We start from the raw sequence: 19,382 nt of genomic DNA on the forward strand, positions 1-19,382 counted from the left end.
TAATGCAAAATATTTTAAAAATCCATTTAAATTTTGGCTTATTATTGTTACCTGAAGTGTCTTCCTAAGATGACGGCTAGGACATGATTGCTTGTCATACATGAAGAGCTACCTTGTGCCAGTGAAGTTTTACACTTGTTTCTTCTGTGAAAAAATTACAAATAGAACCGAGCTGCTAACAAAAAAAAAATAGCTCAGTGTCTGGAAAGCAACTTTAAAGAAAAATGATGCTTGTAGCTGTGCAGGCAGTAACTTGAAAAGCAGCTTTTATAAAACATATTTAAGGTTTACGGTCACTCAGAGGTTGAGAAAAGTATTACTTTTAAAATATCTTTAATGTTTAAAACCACTTGGTGGCCAAAAGAACAGCTCTTACTGAAAAGATATTTAATGTTTAGAGTCATTTTGTGGTAAGGAAAAAGCAACTAATTGTTAATTTTTAACATTTACAGCTGATCAGTGGCTACTAAAGCAACTATCGATACATGTTTTATGTTGAGACATGCTGTGTGACTGTCTACAAACAATTCCTACGTCTCTCAATACTACACTAAAACACCTTTCCCTCAGCAATAGCATCATTGACAAAAATTAACTCTTAACCCTGACAACTCTAATGCAATATATACTGAACCTGGAGAGGATTATGCAAACTACAATGCAGTACCAATAAGCTTCTCAGTATATACTAAAGGAACTAATACTCAGCATCATAAAAATAACCAACATACACATTCAGAGTAAAACCAAATATCTGAATCTCAATAAAATTATAATATTAATATTAAAGTATTGTCTTGTTAACTTGGTAAAGGGGGTCTATATACAGTTTGACTTGTCTGTGTAAGACAGTAAGACTTGTCTGTGATCAAATGTTACTTACTTATGCTACTGGACTGGAGTAAAGTCATTGTGGATAGCAATGTAGTGGTTTTATCTGCTGGGAGATGAATTTTTAACTTTGCCCACATCCAGTTAAACACAGTAAAGTATATCTGGATATACAAGAAGTAAGACTTAAATGCTTTGCATGAATTCAGCACTGACACTGACATTTAGTGACTATGAAACCAGCTTGCAGAAAACATTTATTTAGTGTCTCAACCTTTTAGTAGCAAAAGCTTCTTGGACATTATGCTGTGTGCATGTTTGTAGGGTTACATCCATCATTACTTTCATTTTACAAAGATTCTCCTGGCTAAAAATATTTGGCAAATTTCCTTGTTTTGCTGATTATTTCTAACAGCCAAAGTTTGTGAAATAAAACTCACAGCCAGTATGACAATAGCCCCAGTCCTTTAACCATGCAAGCCTTGATTCTCTGCATTGTTTTCTTTCTCCCTTTTGATCTAAAATGATGGTTTTGTCTGTAAGTTTTTCATAGTAGTTGAAGCTGCCTAGGTTGCCTAGTGATCTATCATAATGTCAAGAAAAACTTTTGTTTCAAAAGCTTTTACTGCCTACTTGTAATTTTCTCCCAACATCTCAGTGAAGGTTTTTTTGATATATTTTTTTTATTGTTGTTTTGTGTGTGTGTGCAATACTCCTTCTACATTGGAAAAACTCTTTGACAAGAGGGCAAGCAGCCATAACCTGCTGTTCCTTATGATCCTCTCTTAAAACTCACCTTTTTCTACAAAGGCTACAAAACCTAGTCTGATGGTCAGTGCAGTAGCTGTTTTTAACTACAACTGAAAAAAAAAAAAAAAAAAAAAAGAAAGAAAGAATCAAAAAGACAGGATCTGCAATTAACAAATCAGTTCTGAACAAGACACTGAGACATTCTTGAAACATCAACTGTGGTGTGTAAACTGCCATCTGATGTTGTCCCAGAATGGAGAACTGAAACACAGTTATATGACATGAATTTCTTACGAAAAGTGGTCATCACAATGAGGCCACCAGGCCTGACCTAGGTGCTGGACATATTGGTAGGCACTATAGTAAAGTATGGCATCAGAGAACGTATGTATACAACACCAGAAGAGAGGGGTCTGTACAGTGTTGTAAAGGGAAGCCATTCTTTGCAATATCTACTGTTGTGTGAATTGCCAGCTATATCGCTCTAGATTATCTACATGGATAAACAGTATTTAAATTTCCAGAAAGTTTTAAGCAAGGTTCCTAACCAAAGCCTCATTAAAAAATACATGTAAATGATTGAAAAAAAAAAATTATAAGAGAGAACAGCCTTGTAACACCCAAATGGTAGGAATAAATGGACAATTTTTATACTACAGGGAGGTTGCCATCAGCATCTCTCTTGAACTTGAACTCATAAATTGCCAGTAGAAGAGAATATATAAGCAGGTGACAGCATGACAAAATGAAACACTTGACTGTAAGATGTTGCAGGAGAATCATAACTACCAAATAACTAGGAACAGGAGATTTCGCACTAAGAAATACAAATTAATATGGCTAGGAAAAAATACTTGATCAGCACATTCACAGAGATGGGTACCTCAGTTACCTATCAACTCTTGATCATGGAATCACTGTGGAAAATCCTCCAGAGGTATCATCTCAGTTATCATCCGTGGACAAAGGAGACAAAATGATTGATGGGAAGTATTAGATATGGAAAAGAGAATAAACAAGAGCCATTATAATCCTACCATACAAATACAGTACATTTCTATCCTGAATATTACATTCAATTCCCACCACTGTCCTTGAGGTTTTGATAACACCAGAAAAAAACATGAGATCAGGGTGTAGATGGAAGGACTGTAGACTGAGGCTGCACAGAATATACCACCAGGCATCTATGCCTATGGAAGTGTGCCAGCTCCTGGCTATACATGGGCAGGCGGCACTAGGTGATGCTCAGCCTGTGTGCAGGTTCCTGAATTTCTGCCTGCACACCAACTCCTCAGGTTAGCTTTCTACAAAATGTTACCCTTTTACATGAAACTACTGGATACATTAACATATGTACAATTTGCTAATGTTTAAATATAAGCCTTTGTCAATGGTAAAAGCAAGCCATAATGAAGTATTTCCTTCACTTCAGAAGGAAAACTTCCAGAAAAATTAGACAGACAGTACCTCAGGGTGGTTGGGTACTGGAACAGGCTCACCGGGGAAGTGGTCATGGCACTGAGCCTGCTGGAGTTCAAGAGTTTAGACAACACTCCCATATACATGTTCTGATTTTTGGGTGGTCCTTTGGGGACCCAGGAGTTGGACTCGATGATCCTTGTGGATCTCTTACAACTTGGGATATTATATGATTCTGTGGTTCTATGATATCCATAACACACTTGTAGTAGCTGACTTGCACCCAGTAAAAATAACCTGATACCAACTTGCTAGTATCATAGAGCATTTTAGTGCTACAGTGTAGTATTACAATTGAGGCTGTTTTGAATAGAATTCAACCATAATCATTAATACTATTTAATGTGAGTATATTCCATTACTATTTCATTAATAACTAAAAAGGCAGAATAATTGCCATGGTGAACTGTAGTTTCTAGAGCCCCCCAAAGCAATAAAGAGCTAATCTAGTGGAAAGGTAATGAAATTGTCTAGGAAAGAACATACGATATCTATATGTAAGGGAACTGATGGGTTTAGTACAGTCCTAGCTGGCCTGCATATAAACATAGAGGCATATAGCAACACCTTAGAAATCAACTAGCAAATTGTGGCAATAGAAGTTATAAATTTGTCACATGCAATACATTGTTAACAATATGTTCAATTAAAACCAGCATTTTCAATGAAAGAAATGCATGAGAAATGCAGATGTAATTCTGTACACATTTTTATGTGTAAATATATATCAAATATATATATCAATATATATCAAATAATGAGATCTTTCCTTGATTGTATGTTTAATGCTGGTATGCCCCAACTCTCAGTCATCTGGACTGATACTTCCAGCAAGGGGATAACCTTGGTTTAAACTCACAATGTATTTGCATGTTTACGTGAGCTCTGTTGAAAGAAAAGCTGGCACAGCCACCAGAAGCAACAACATAGTTGATTAAACTATACTGAAGGACAACATATTTTGCTAATACTAACTTAAAAACGGGGAAATTACACCCCCTGCTCAGTCCTCATACATTGAGATTTCTATTTCTGGTTTGTGCTACATTCTGGAATTCATATTAAATCAAGACAATATTTTCAGATAAAGATATTGGTTAAACCAATCCTATACCAGAAAAAAAAAAAAAAAAAAAAAAAAAAAAAAAAAAAAAAAAAAAATTTAGAAATCCAGTCCTTAAGCTTTTATAAATCTCTTATTGGGCACATGGTAACAGCATAGCAATTTGTGTTCTTAGAATATTAGTTCCACTTTGTAATCTGACTCCATCTGCTGAGTTTCTCCGTAGGGAATTTCACATAATTGTTCCTTCCAAAACAAATTCTTCACCATATAGTATTCTGTAGTCCCTACCCCAACGGTTATGTGAGGAATACACTGCCAGCTTCAGAGGTACCAATATCCTTCCACTATAATATGCACACTAAGAAAGTATCCAAGATGATGGAAGTGATGCATGGGTACAAGAGCCTGCATGTTACACCAGGCTGTAACAAATGGACTTTTCAAGACAATATCTTTTTTGTTTGTATCTGTGATAGGTCTGCATATATCTCCTCTATATATGAGCAGATTAGAGTGCACATGTGAAAGGAGTGAGGCTAATAAGCCATTCAAGCCTTTGACATAAAATAGGTAGGCATCCTGGTCTTAAATTAAGAGTTTTAGAGCATAGCAAATATCCCGATAATGTTATTATTATTTTTTTTTTTCTGAGTAAAAAGCATGTGAAGAAATTTGGCTTTCAGTAAGAAATGCACCATTGAGTAAAAATGGCAGTCCTCAAATTATCTTCAGAAAAAGCTAAAAAAATTACCATAATCTTTTTTTAAGGAGTAGTATTGATTAGAGGGAAAACCAACCACAAACAAACAAACAAAAAATCCAACCACCCAACAAAACAAACAAAACCCCCAGTCTACTGAAACTACAGGGGAAACTTTAACAGAACCTCAAAACAAATTTGAAGGGAAAAAAAAAAAATAATTCACCTAAGACATGCATGGACAATAGCACAATGATCTTGGAAAATATTTAGTATGAGAAATGTGGATACTACAGATATCTCTAAACCTTGTATTTGTTGAGAAAACCTGATATTGAGGATCCTAAGAATTTATATCTTTTGCTATCACCAGGGTCCAGGATAATGTTGACACACAACTTTATTACAGCCCTGGGACTAGAGCTCCAAATCTGGGAATGAACGTTAAGGTGTATTTTCAGCCAGCAAGGCTTCAGGAACAGCAATTAGTAGGAAGACCAGAGATGCTACAAAACTGAGAATGGTTGGACATAAAAATTTCTAAACTGTGTGTAAGGGGTCTAAAGAACACCTTGCTTCCCAAGGTTTCCCAGCTCCGCACAGTCTTCTCCCACAACTGCAGAGTGTGGTGCTTCAGAGGTATTCTGTAGAATTCACTTAATTGTGGTGTCTGAATGGAACGTATACTGTGTATTTACATTGGGTGTTCTCTTGGGGATAATTACTTGCTCCTTCTCTTCCCTCTATTCCCCTTTCAATATGAATTCTGATGTCTATATTTTGCTCATCATTACCAATCAACTTATGATAAGCTTCTACAAAACTCCGTTTATTGTTGCATGTAGGTGTCATGCAACAATAAAAGACAACTGGTCACAAGAGCCTGTCAGGCTCATAGGAAAGACTTGTAAAGGGTAAAAATAATCATTTTGTAGTGCTTTTCCTGCAAAAGTGAAACAATGCACATGAGTGCAGTTCATAACTACTGTTGCAAAAATATAGCAAGTGAAGAAGGATATTTGGGAATTTAAAACTAAAAAATGAAAGTTAAAAAAAATAGATGAGAGTAAGAGTTTATTAACGTTTTTGCCTAATCCAAGGCAACTATACACTGCAGCAGCTAAAAAATCAAAGGGATTTTCTATGTTATCCTTAGGTAATGGTAGGTGTAGGCATCGCTATAGGTGCAATTAAACCATACTAATGATAAGGAGCAGTAGTATTAGATCCTTGCATAAGGTAGCAAGAACAGGGATAAGACCAAGCAAGGATGTGGTGAGACCTATACCTGAGAAGACACCATCTCCTGGCACATCACAAATGGCAGAAGGCATTTTTGGGATATTTTTGCTGCAACCCAACAGCAAAATTTCTTATCTGCTTTAGTTACCACTAATTGGAGTTTAGGCCTCTATTTAGAGTACTGTTTCCTTGCCTTGACTTTTCTGATCACTTTTTACCCATCTTTCATTTTTGCTCTAGAGGAAAATAAGAAGTGTTATGAATACTTCTTTTGGAAGTGATGAATATGCCTGAATAATGTGAAGATCAAAAAGATGCATTTTTGCCATGGCATTTGCTGTTGCTTTTACAAGGGAGAATACATCTAAAAGTATTTATTTTAAACAGCTGTATGCATGATGCATAATAGTTTGTTGAATCTCAGTCATGCAACCCAGTTAATGTTAAGTTAAATCCCAGTCAAAAACTACGGTGAACAGCACAACTTGAAAAGAATTTCCCAATGAAATTAAACCACTGTTGGCATTTTGCTTGATATTACATACACTTTTTTTTTTTTTTAATTAATTTTTTAAAATTTTTAATTAAAAAAAAAAAAAGGATGACAAACTGGGTTTCATTGTGTAAAGAGAATCACTCATTATTATTTTGCTTGTTTCTCTCTGATCAAGTCTTAAAACAATTTAACAACCAAACATACACCCACTATTGAGAAAATTCTATTTTAAACTTTCCACAGAAATAGACTTGAAAATATATCAAATGTTTTCCATCTGAAAATAACACAACGGTATTATCATCGGGCATTTCTTATTGGGACAACAACAATAGTGCACCTATAATGTGAATCTACAGATGCATCTCTGTAGGTGACTATACTGAACTCGTCTTTACACACGTATAAGATTAATGTGAACATCTCTCCATGTCTACTCATATCACATTTTATCACATCCTACAACTCTTCATCACAAAATTTAAAATATCCCCTTAATTCCTTATAGCAACTTGTGTAGCTACCTAGTTGCCTCCAGGATTATCGTTCAAAACATCACCACCTGAGCAGTATAGCTGAATCCCTCTGCACATTTCATGGTCAGAAAACTGCTGAATCAGATAGCTACTACAGGGAGCATTAAATGACTCATAATGGCTTCTGAAGTACTGAGACAAGACTTTAGGAGAGGAAATGGCAATAGTCTAAATAAACTAGCACTTGTTTTCCCAGCCCAGCATGGAATTAGTTTCTGCCTCCCACAAGGAAGCCCAAAGTGCCATCTGGTAGCCAGGCACAATTTGTGTTGCAAATGAACTGCTCAGAACCAATGCAGAATCAGCCAGAAGGCAGAGACCCCAAAGAACCATTTACTCTATTCTCCAGCAGGGTCAATGCTGTTTATGTCTGTCCTGATAACTATCTATCATGTGTGAAAATTCCCCAAACAAAAACCTATTCTAGTGCTTGTGCTTCAGTATCTTTAGTATCCTTACTACAGCCTACCTTTCTCTGGAGAATAGAAGATTCTCTCCTCCACCTCCTCCATAAGTAAGTAACCTTTATGGACTTGGAAACTTATTATGTTTCCAGTCAATCTCCCTTTTTTTTTTTTTTTTTTTTTTTTTTTTCCCTGACTAAGGAATTCAGTGCACTCAATGGTTTCTTGAACAATAGGTTTTTGAGACCTTGGACAAGTCTTGCTGAGCCTGTTCTTGCATTGTGGCAAGCCAGGTGAGGGCAATCATTACATTCAGCACCCACAATGTAGCAGGACAAAGAATTCTCCTCCAGATCATAACTATGGAATCATGCAAATGCTGTAAATTTAACAGCAACATAGTCAAGAGCAATAAATGGCAAGATGTTGTACTGTCTGATTTGCTATAGCAAACAAAGAACATGATCTAGGAAGAGATGGGAATGTTCTTCCTCATGTGAATACAAGGTTTTGGAGCACACAGAATCCCTGTCTTGAGTATCTTTTTTTTTTTTTTTTTCCTTCTCACATCCACGGTGATTAAAAGTTAAAGGCTCTCATTTATACAAGGCAATGAGTTTCTAAGTAAGAAAATAAAGCTAAAATAAAACTGTAATATATATATTTTAAGTATGGAGTGAGACATTTCTAATAATAACTTATATTTTCATATCAGCCTTCTCTGTCCTTCCTCAGCAGGAAATGCATATTGAGACAATTAAGTAATATGCAATTAGTTATCAAGTGTTTAAAGCTTCTTACTCACCCACTGGAGACATTTCTGGGACACTGGCAACGTAAGGCCCATCCAGGAATTTTGGCTCATTATCATTAATGTCCTGCACTTTGATGATGAACTCTGATTCAGGCTCTAGTGGTTTCTTGGTGTCAACATCCACAGCCTGAGCCCGAAGTGTGTAGAAAGGTTTTTCTTCTCGATCTAGGCTCCTTATGGCATGAATGTCTCCTGTGGTCTCATCAATGGTAAAAACAGTGCCGGCACCATCTCCTGAAAGGGTATATTTAACAGTGCCAACTCCCTTGTCCAAGTCAGAATGTAGCTTGAGAACAAAAAGACAAAAAGGTAGGAAAGGAACATTAATGGCTTTCTCTAGGCTGGAAAGCAATTATTATTTTTTTTTTTCTCTGATGTAAAATAGAAGGAGTTGGAGGAATCAATTTCCTAAGACCTTAACTGCCTCTAAGTGCACACAAAAATAAGGGTAGAATGTTAATGTTTTTATTTCCACCTCGTATTTCGGACAGACAGCATTTCAAAATTCTACCTGCTTTCTCCCATGAACACTGCTCACTACTTACACTGCAGTGAAACAGAGCTTCATTTCATTAGAAACTGAAATTAAAGACCAAATAATGGAAAAACACCAATAACCACATCAAACAAATGTGAGACGACATGAGAGGGTGTCAAAAACCTTCATAGACATTTGCCTTTCACAGAAGTAGAAGAGAATCAGCTAATTTTCATTTCACACATAAGAGCTTGTTGAAATCCTAAACTCAAAGTCAAAAGTGGTTTAAAAAGGACAATATACTCCTCCTCAATCATAGTTTATGCTAAACAGAAGTTAAAAATACTGCTTCCTATCCACAAATATTTGGTAATTTGTTTCTGTCTTAAGCTACTCAGAGGATGGTGTGAAGCTAGGCATTCTTCTCCTCTTTGGAAAAATATAGAAAAAAAATCAGTTCTAACTCGATCATTTCCACCTTCAATACCAATAAAAATATTTTCCAGCCTATTTGAATGTTAAATCTCTACTTCTTTTAGAAAATACTTGTGTTCAAGTTATTGGAGATTTTTATCCTTTTAATCATTCTCTAATGTAGCATTTAATAGTACTTAAATGTAGAAATTTTTGAAATAGAAATACAGTCTGATGAACTTCTTTCTCATATGCCTTTATCTGTTTTATGCTCATCCTTCAAATACAACTAGAAGTTCTGAATATATATTCAAGGTTACATCACCAATGCTGAAACAACTTTTTAAATACTTACTTGCTTTTCCCATCTAATGAGAACTAAAGAGATCTGCTATAATGGACGCAGGTTGGAATGGAGTTTTCAAAAGTGAATTCCCTTAAGCAGTATAGTAAAGAGATTATGGATATACATGTAAGCTTTATTTACATGATGTACTGCCCAAGGTGAAACACAATAGAGGAAACATGGGACATGAAATTAGATTATGTAGAAAATGATTTACTGAGAAACTAAATGGTTTTGGTAATGGGGCAAGAAGCTAAGCTGCAGAGAAAGAGGTAAAGGTAATTATTAACATTTATTGCTATTGCCTTGAAATTGAAAATAGGTCCTTGTGACTGTGGAGGAGGTCATGGTTTGTGGGATAGAGCGAACATGAACATAGTCTCTTCTTTGCCTACTTTTCATCTCATCATTCTTGCTCAGTGAATATACTGGATTATATATATATACTATATTCTGATTTTTCATCTGGTTGCCACCTACACAGGTTTTCAAATTATCTTTTGAGTCAGAAGTAAAGCATTTTGCTTCTTGAGCACTGGTTCACTGTGGAAAAATTCAAAGGAAGTTAATTCTTTTCCTCCTAGGGAGTTAAATATTCCTTCCTTGTGAAATGAAAAGATAATGCAGCCTGAGATAATTAACGTCTATTTCTTCCTCATCATTTTAATTTAAGTGGCTCACAAGCGTCCTGCTGTTCCATTATACCTTGCTCAGTTAAAACTTGGTATTTTCCTTCCATTATCAGATAGAGGCTTACAGACACACACATAGTGAAACAAAATAAAAATATGCTGAGAAAGATCAAATAAAATGTAATTTTATAAAGATAATTTTACCTTTTTTTTGTTGTTGTTTGTGTCACTGTATTTAAAAAAGACAAGAAAAGAAAAGAAAAAAGTCTGGGCTTTATTGTGAAGTCCACCTTGTTCCATACTCCTGGAAGTAGGAATATCACAGAGCAAAAGAATGTATCTAAGCAGGGATTTGTCAATAGGGAAGCATGCCAAGAATATTATCTCTACTCCCATCTCCTCATCAGACTTGGCACTAACGCTGAGATGGTTGAGTGTCTTTCTGATTGCCAGGGTTTACATTCAACTAGTAACAAATCAGGCTGCATTGCATGTGTTATCTGAATGCTTGGATTATACTACAGAGAAATAATTCTAGCCGTTTCCCCTAGTTGGGGAAAAATGTAAAAAATATAGAATGAAGAAAGCAAAACAAGGACTCCTAAGAGGGAGGAAGAAGGAAATAAGAAGAGAAGCACAAGCGTATCTTTTTCAAATGTACTGGATTAAAAAAAAATGTAATTGGCAGCATTAGCAATTCTACAGTTATAGATGTGTTTACTGTGCTTACTTCAGAAACATCACTCAGCTGGTATAACCTAGGAACCATTTCATTGATTTAACCAGATCTGTATTGTTTTGCATTAGCTGGAATCTGTCACATTGTGTTTATTTCATCAAACCACGCTAATCTGCTCACTTTGTTACAGGCTTCTCAGATGCCATTGCTGGACAATGGGCAAATGAATACTTATTTGTAATCCACATTGAGATATGCAATTTGTGGGGCAATTCAACATTACAAAGTGTCTAATTAGTGTAGTTAAATCGCTGATTGCTTTAATTTAAATTGAACGAAATTCTCCAGAAATAAAAAGGCATGCAATATTGACATTCAGATGAATGGACAGACAAAGAAGAACTAGCATTGGTTGGACTTGCACAGCGCTAGAAAGTAGTCTTAATTTTGAATGCTTTAAACTTTCAAGAATACAGTTTAGGCTAAAGAATAAGTGCCTGCTAGTGTGTCTTGGATTTATGTGCTACAAGCTGCTCTGGAAGAAAAGATATTTTTGTGTGTGTGTGTTGAAAATCAGACAGAAGAGTTGCAAGAGACTACTTTTTCTGACACTGTGCAGCAGTAGTTTTGTTCTGGTATCCCATTTTTCCTTGTTGCTTGTACTTCTGCATGTTGCATGTATTTCCTAATTCCTATTCTTTGCTTAAAACTACAGGACAAGAGAACAAGTACTCAAATCTTATTTGCGCCCCCCACCCTCCCACCCCCATTTACTTTTCAGAATTACTTGAATTTACTGTAACATTGAGGTACAAATGATTGCATTTTTTTTTTCTGTAAATCCTAGATGTTAAAAATGCCACAAAGGTTTGAAAATGCAAAGGATTCATTTCCAGCATTGCTCAAATCTGTTCTGTTATTTTCTCTACCTAAGTAACGCAGAGACAATTTTTAGTGTCAGATTTTTGGGCAAATCTGCACCAAGTGTAAAATTTGTGATTTTTTGCAGCAAACTGTTAATGCAGAAAATCATGGATATTCTTCTGTGATGGCAGATAAAGATACGTGATCTATACTTCTTGCTAATGTGTGCAAACAGTAGCACATTTGGCAAAGGAATGACTGATAAAAAAATCAAGTATGAATAATAAGATGGGGACTATTGTGAAAAACATTGTGTAAATCTATGCAGAAACTATGGCAATGCTCTTGAATCACATCCAATACCAGATGCCAGACTGAGTCAGTCTGAGTCTAGTCCATGTGATCTAGCAATCTGCTCCAGGCTGTAAGTAGCTGAAAGCTAGTTTGCTTTATGGAGAAGAAAAAAGTTGGTAACACATCATCATCCCAGAATGGCTCAGGTTGGAAGAGACCTTAATGATCATCTCATTCCAACCCCCTGCCATGGGCAGGGGCACCACCCACAGGTTGTCCTAAACATCTCTAGGGGTGGGGCATCCACAACCTCTCTGGGCAACTTGTTCAAGTGCCTTACCACCCGCTGAGTGAAGAATTTCCTCCTAACCTGTAATCTAAATTTCCCTTCTATTAGTTTATAACCATTCCCCCTGTCCTGTCATAATGTGACTGAGCAAAGAGTTGCTATCCATCTTTTTATAAGTTCCATTTAAGTATTAAAAAGCTGTAATGAGGTCTCCCCAGAGTCTTCTCTTCTTCAGGCTGAACATCCCCAGCTGTCTCAGCCTTTCTTCATAGGAGAAGTGCTCCAGCCCTGTGACCATCTTTGTGGCCCTCCTCTGGACCTGTTCTAACATGCTTCTTGTGCTGGGGGCCCCAGACCTGGACACAGTGTTCCAGGTGGTGCCTGGAGTACTCACTACAAGCACACCAGGTAGAAATAATGTATTCAGTTCTTCAGGCAGTTATGTCTAATTCCTAGAAAGCAGTATGATTATTTACAATTTAGCAATAAATGTTATGGCAGGCCATAGCACTTCCTCTCCTTCCTTACTTCCACTTTTGAAAACAAAACCCATTTATTTGATTTGGTAACCTCTTACAAATGTTTACAATGTACCTCTGGAATTAATTCTGCAGGAAGTCAAATTCTTCGAAAATTCTTAGAAAAAAAAAAAAAAGTAGGATTAAAAAAAAAAAAAATCTCACAATATTTTATTAGGATATTTTCAGAATCAAACCATTGAAGGCATTAAAGAAAGCAGAAGAAAAACAAAAATAACACAACAACCAACCAACCCAACCAAATATTTAAATTGTAAAATACTCTAGACTTAAAATGAAATAACCACTGTATCAGTACATGATATATAAGAACAAAGGCTATGACATTCGATTGGATTGCTGTGATATTAATTTGACAGCAATACAGATATTTAAAAGTTGTTTCACAAATGGTCTCATTCACTTTCTGAATTTCCACTCTGTAAACAACCAATAAAATAAAATAAAAGGTAGAGAATGAAAAGAGGAGGAAATAAAAAGGTTTTAAAAGTCAAGATATGTTGAACATCCCGAAATTGATACATTCACATAGTGATATACTCTGAGATTCAAAGTTTTATTCTATTGCCAATTTCACAGGTTTACAAAAATCATTCTTCACTTTATTTATTGCTAGTAGATCAATTTAAATGCTATATTGCATTCCATATCTGGACTACAAAACATTGCTGAATTGTTCCATGATATTAACCCTTCTCTTCATACACAATTGTACTAGTGAAAAATCCTATACCTATACAGCATTTTTCATTATGCAGCATGTTTTATGACCTTATTTCATTATTTACTCTGCCTGTATCTACTTCTAAGTATTTCCATTTGCTCTGTAGCTAACAGCTCTCCCCCTCCTGTTATTGTATACCATGTTCAATGAAAGCTATTCAAGAAGTAAAAACAAAACAAAACAAACAACAACAACAACAACAACAAACAGTCTCAACCTCAGTATTGCCTAAGACTGCAAACAAGGAATTACAGCCTGAACTGAGAAAAGGAAAAACCATCACTGATGTATGGAAAAAGCAGATGCAAGCAGAGATACTATGGCAATACCTTACTGCAAGTCTGTGTGGTGAAACAGGGATGGTCTCTACAGGAAGGAAGGTTGTAAATGAGCCTAGAGGAACCTTTGATACCAACTGTCTAAGAAGATTCTATTTCAAACATTCCTCTTTTCAAAGATGCTTATTTATAAAGATACGTAATATATAACATGTATTTTCTATTGGTAAGCATTCTATGGTCCACACAGTTTCATTTAAAACTGGTCATTAGATTCTCATTTATGGCTTTTATACAAATGCAATTTTTAGTTCCCACTAAAAAAAAAAATAAAAAATCCCAAGATACAGGTTGGTGGGGTCATAAACTTTAATTCAGGAAATCAACTAAAAAAAACAACAGTAATGCAATTGCTGCTAATCAAATCAGATATTTTTTCTTTCCTCCTGTCTCCACTACATGCACACACAGATACACCTTCCAGAGAACATTTAGAGACAAGGCAAAATCTACTCATGAAATACTTCATGTAAGTGTTTCTTGACGCAAAAAATTTGCATGACTTAAGGCACCTTCTGAATACTCGGTTAATGTGCATTAAGGCAAGAGCGCAGACTAAAGCTCGTGTCAAGAGGAGTTACGACACTACTACAAAATAGGTATATGGAAAGAAATAGCAGCTAAAATTATGGGGTTAAAGGAAGACGAATAAAAAAGGAAAATAATAATGGTTTATAGAAGTCACTTGGAAAAGATAGTTTTATTCCCTTATAAGACTGAATACTATCTTCAGTAAGAAGGGTATCTCTGTACTAGTTTTGTATAGGACTTTTAGAAGAGATGTCCATTCTTAGTCCTATGACAATATAAAACAATAATTAAATACTTTAATTAAAGGATATATATACAGATACATAATAAACCAAAACTAAATATATATTTGAGCTAGCAAGCTGTACATAGCTTCTTTTCTACTTATAGCTTCTTATCTACTTCCAAGAATTGGCATTCTTTTCTTTCTAACTTTTTGTAGAAATGACAATAAACAGCATAGTTCTACGTTTGGAAGTACCTTCAGTATACTGTTCAATTTAGATCAGAATACTTTCTTATTCAAGAAGAAATAAATAAGAAGGTTTTCTATTTTTTTTTCCTTAATGATTTGTTTGGCAAATAAAGCTGAGTTTTATTTAAATTAAATCACTGATTATCCAATTAAATAAAAACATTATCTCCTTCTGTCACAGGGATTTAGTTTAAGCATACTAAGTCAGACCAAACTTTTCCAATAATGAGAGTGGTTGCCAGTTAGTAATATTGATGGCAAATAAGTCATTAGTGAGGAATAAAAACAGTATCTGACCTGGTCAGTTCAATGAATACTCATCTGAGCATAACTGACTTGAGGGTCTATGTATTTTTATTCTCCTATTCTCCTCCAGGAGAATATTTTTGTTGCATTACTCTGAATTAAAAAATAACACTTGCAAAAGCACATTCCAAAATAATTATTTTTTTTTTTCTTTCCAGATAAATTCCTAAACAATTGCACATAGGAAAAAAAAAAGTTCCTAAATGTAAAAATAAACTTCTACTAGTAGAATATTAAAAGAATAAGAATCTATCAACAATATTTCCTTATAACTTTCCTTATAACAAGTAATTATACAGGTAAGTTACAAGTTGCATGTATTTTTGATGAATTCTGATTTTTGCATTATCATTTCAGCCAGAGTTGATGCACACAGAAATATTCTGTCCTGATCTCTCTTAAACTTCAGAAGTTTAGTAGTATTTATTTAATAGTATTTTCTAAAGTATGTGAAAATGCTTTTTGAACTATTCAGTACTGCTGGACTGATCAGTAGGTGTTCTTTTACAAAGTCTATTAAGAGCAGCATTGTACTTTACTCTCTGTGCAGATGCAATTCATAAGCAAGAGTTGTGCTTCCCACTCTCCTTTAAACTTCATTTTCTGAGACTTCACTTGGACCAGTACAGACTGCTAATAGAGACACAGTATACACTAGAGTAAAAATTTTTTTTGTTTGTTTGTTTGCTTGCTTGCTTTATTTTCCTGCCAGAATCACTTCACTTATTCACTTAATTATGTAAACTAACTCAACAGAATATTATTTTATGAATTAGACATGTCTTCAGTGGAGATCTTGCCATAAGAACTGTGTTAGGTATCAGATACAATATTTTTTTTCTAAATTTTTAGCAACTGTTCTCCTCAGAAATTTCCATATTGTCACACCTGCCTTGTGAATTTCAGACTGCCAGCTTTTGGGTGCAGGTACAGTCAAGTTGAGATGAGGACCAAGAGGCTTTCTGCAGCACTGTGCTGTGGTGCTCACCCGATTTTGCTTCTGCTTGGGAATGTGGGATATTTTCCAAAGCCCTGCTGTTTTGCTGGATATGGGAACAGCTGATGAGACGATGAATCCATTGAAGCCTCTATATATTACCACAGCACAGTAGCCACACAATCACAATTTCAAATAACAGTATTGGCCATTAGACAATAACAAAAGACAACACTTGAGGAAATACAACAATTTTCAATTTCTCATTTCTTAAATGCACTTTTATACATTTTGCTGAAATAATATACTGTATGCAGCTTACTGGTGGCAGCTCAGTGGAAAATGCTTTCTACATCTCATTACATTCTTATAATTTCAGAATTTTTTAAAACAACAGAAAAAGAGAAGGGGATTGTTTCTGAAACCCTGAGGTCAAAAGACCTCAATGCATCTGGTTGGAAAGGCAAGGCTGTGCCATGTACCCCCATGTACAGATGTGGCCTTTTCCTTACTTTTTACTATCGTGTTTAAAATGTGTTTAAACTATCTTCTGGTTCAAAGGAATCTGTGCAAGACACTGCTTTTCATAAATGAATGCATTTCAGCAGACACCAGTGGAGCTGGTTTGATCTTATACCTGTGAAAGCACTGGTGCCCCCTCTGTACCAGTGCCTGGCTGGAATCCTGGTGGCTATGTGGGAGAATAATGCTGATGGCTGAAACTGAGAAATGAGAAAATGAAAGCTGCCATAACAAAAGGACTAAGGAAAAATCATCACAGATTTAGCAGCACATACTAGTATTCCTTTACAAGGCAATACTTTTTAATTCTGAAAACTGAATGAAGGAAAGAAAATATTACAATCTAATTCCACATTCTTGCTATTTAATTGTACAGTATCTGGAAAACACCTAATTGCTGTAATTAGTTTATTAAAACAGCAAGTACAAAGGTGTGTTGCTCTTTTTAGGTAGAATATATGATAGTAGCCTTTCCCTTTTGAAATACAAATCATTGTAAGAATAGCAAGATTTGCATCTCTCTGGATACCACATACTGACCAGAATATATTATTTTGCATTATGTTCCCTGCTGTATCCCTTCCATAACATATATAAAAGATCGGTGCAGGAAAATATGAATTATGCTGTAAGAATAATTATAATAAAAAAGATCCTAGTGACTTATGATGACAGTATATAAAACATGCTACATCTGTAATATAATTTCAAAGACATCTATTAGCAGAGAGTTTATAATTTCTGCGGACTGCCTGATTGTATTTATCAGGACTGTTTCTGTGAAGACCTCCAGATAACCACTGCTGAAGTTAAGAACAAATAGGAATGTTCTATTGCAAAGCACCACTGAAATTAAGCTGTTGGCAAGGTTAGATATTTTCGGTGTAAAATAAGGTGTTTTTGCTTGTGAAGTGAAATGACAAGATCTATTTTCTTTCAAGGTTGTTTGAAGGTAATCCATTTTCTGTAGAATTGTACTGTATGATGTCTTAAGCTACAGGGTACAAAATAACATGGTTTATTTTCCTTATTTCTTATACGTTAACTACTTAGGCTTTACACTGAAAATACCATTAGCCACAAGGGACACATGCTTGATTACCAAATCCAACATGATCGATCTATGAGATTTCTCCTATCATCTAATAATGGGTCATGGCATTATGGACAATGCTTTTCTTGAGATTTAATTTCCCATGGAAGCTATAGCTACAGCTGCTCAATTCCAGGGCCATTTTTTCCCTCACAGGAACTGCCCTACTGATGCCAGTGGGAATACCTTTGTGTAGGCTGTAGGATTAGCTATGGATATGTCACAGGGAAGATAGTGTGTCATGTGCCACTCTGCTTCTGAAGTGACAGACAGGATGACATTTGCCTGTTGACAGCCAACACCACAAGAGGTGGGCTGGGAATGACACCCGCTGGAGGGGATCACGGCTCTGAGCACCCTCCAGTTCCTTCCTGAGGTAGCGTTAACTTCACTGCCCCAAATGGCTGGAGGCAACTCAATTCCTTTGAACTTCTCTCCAACGTAATGTCCCATCTAGATAAAGCAGTTGAATAGCTGGCCTTTGTTAGCCTGGCTCTTCTGAAATTAATTACAAAAAACAAATTTCCTGCTGGAATTGCTCTTGAGAAGGCAGTGACCTGTGCTAGGGACAGTGAGGAGGAGCTGGAGGGTAATATTCACTTCCATACCACAACTGGACCTTGGAGGACAAATCTGTCTTCAACCAAGTACCCATAAACATAAACATAACCATATATTATAACCATAGTAGTCATGAAGCCAATTATCTCCTACTGTTAAGCAGTCCCCATAACAGAAAACTGAGGTTACAGGTTAGCTGACTTACATAGCCATGGCTGTTCCAAAGAAATTGTGCTCCTGGCCATGAACAAAGAGAATACCTAACCAGACTCTGTCTCTCTGACTCAGCGAAATGTCCAGAGGCCACTCCTCCTGAAAGTCAAAGATATAATTTAGTGCCCAGAAGCACATCATCCATAAGACTCCCTGAATTTGGTTTACCCTAATTTAGGCAGCCACAGTTTTATGACATGGAGACATGGAAGGACACAGATCACCCTATAGACTCCTGTTGCATTACCCAGTGGTCCACCTATACTGAAATCTTTCTTGTGTGTATACACAAAAGATAATAATAATAATTAATAAGAATCACTGATGAAAAATACACAAACTCCAAGTGTCCTCAATGGAAGCTCTGACGCCAATCAAAAATAAATGGTTCCTGTAATTAGAAAACAAAAAGAAAGGCTAGAGCTGTAGGGTCTCTTCCTTGTCAGATAAAGACATTCTTGGAAACATATGCCAAAAGAGTATCAGTTTAAGTCCATTGCATTTGGAGAGGTCAAAGATTCTAAACCGATTATACAAGCTTATGCTTAATTTGACATTGATTGGAACTTTAAGTAGCAAATAAATCTTCTGCTGTTTCATTTTTTATTTATTTCAGTTCCAAGCTGATCATGGGTGGGGGGAGGTCTAGAGCAAAGGCCTGTTAAATTCTGTTGGTGCTGATTAAGCTTTCTTCTTTTTGATCTTAAAACATTTTTTTTATTTCATTTTTTTTTTCTTCACTGACTACATTGCAAATGAATATAGAAACTCTCTTCCTCATGTATTTAAATTTAATGCTATGTTAAACACAAAAAACGCGTTCTGT

The 19,382-nt window shown here is 35.7% G+C and overlaps 1 protein-coding gene across 6 annotated transcripts in view; it reads right to left on the reverse strand.

The window, feature by feature from the left end:
• Positions 1 to 19,382, reverse strand: part of CDH12 (cadherin 12) — a 588,550-nt gene that overhangs the window by 125,756 nt on the left and 443,412 nt on the right. For all 6 annotated transcript variants that reach the window (XM_084508734.1, XM_084508730.1, XM_084508731.1 and 3 more), the window contains one exon: positions 8,313 to 8,607. In XM_084508734.1, coding sequence (XP_084364860.1) covers positions 8,313 to 8,607 — 295 coding nt within the window. The remainder of the gene's footprint in view (positions 1 to 8,312; positions 8,608 to 19,382) is intronic.

Source organism: Aythya ferina (genome assembly GCF_964211825.1).
Source record: "Aythya ferina genome assembly, chromosome: 2".
NCBI lineage: Eukaryota > Metazoa > Chordata > Aves > Anseriformes > Anatidae > Aythya > Aythya ferina.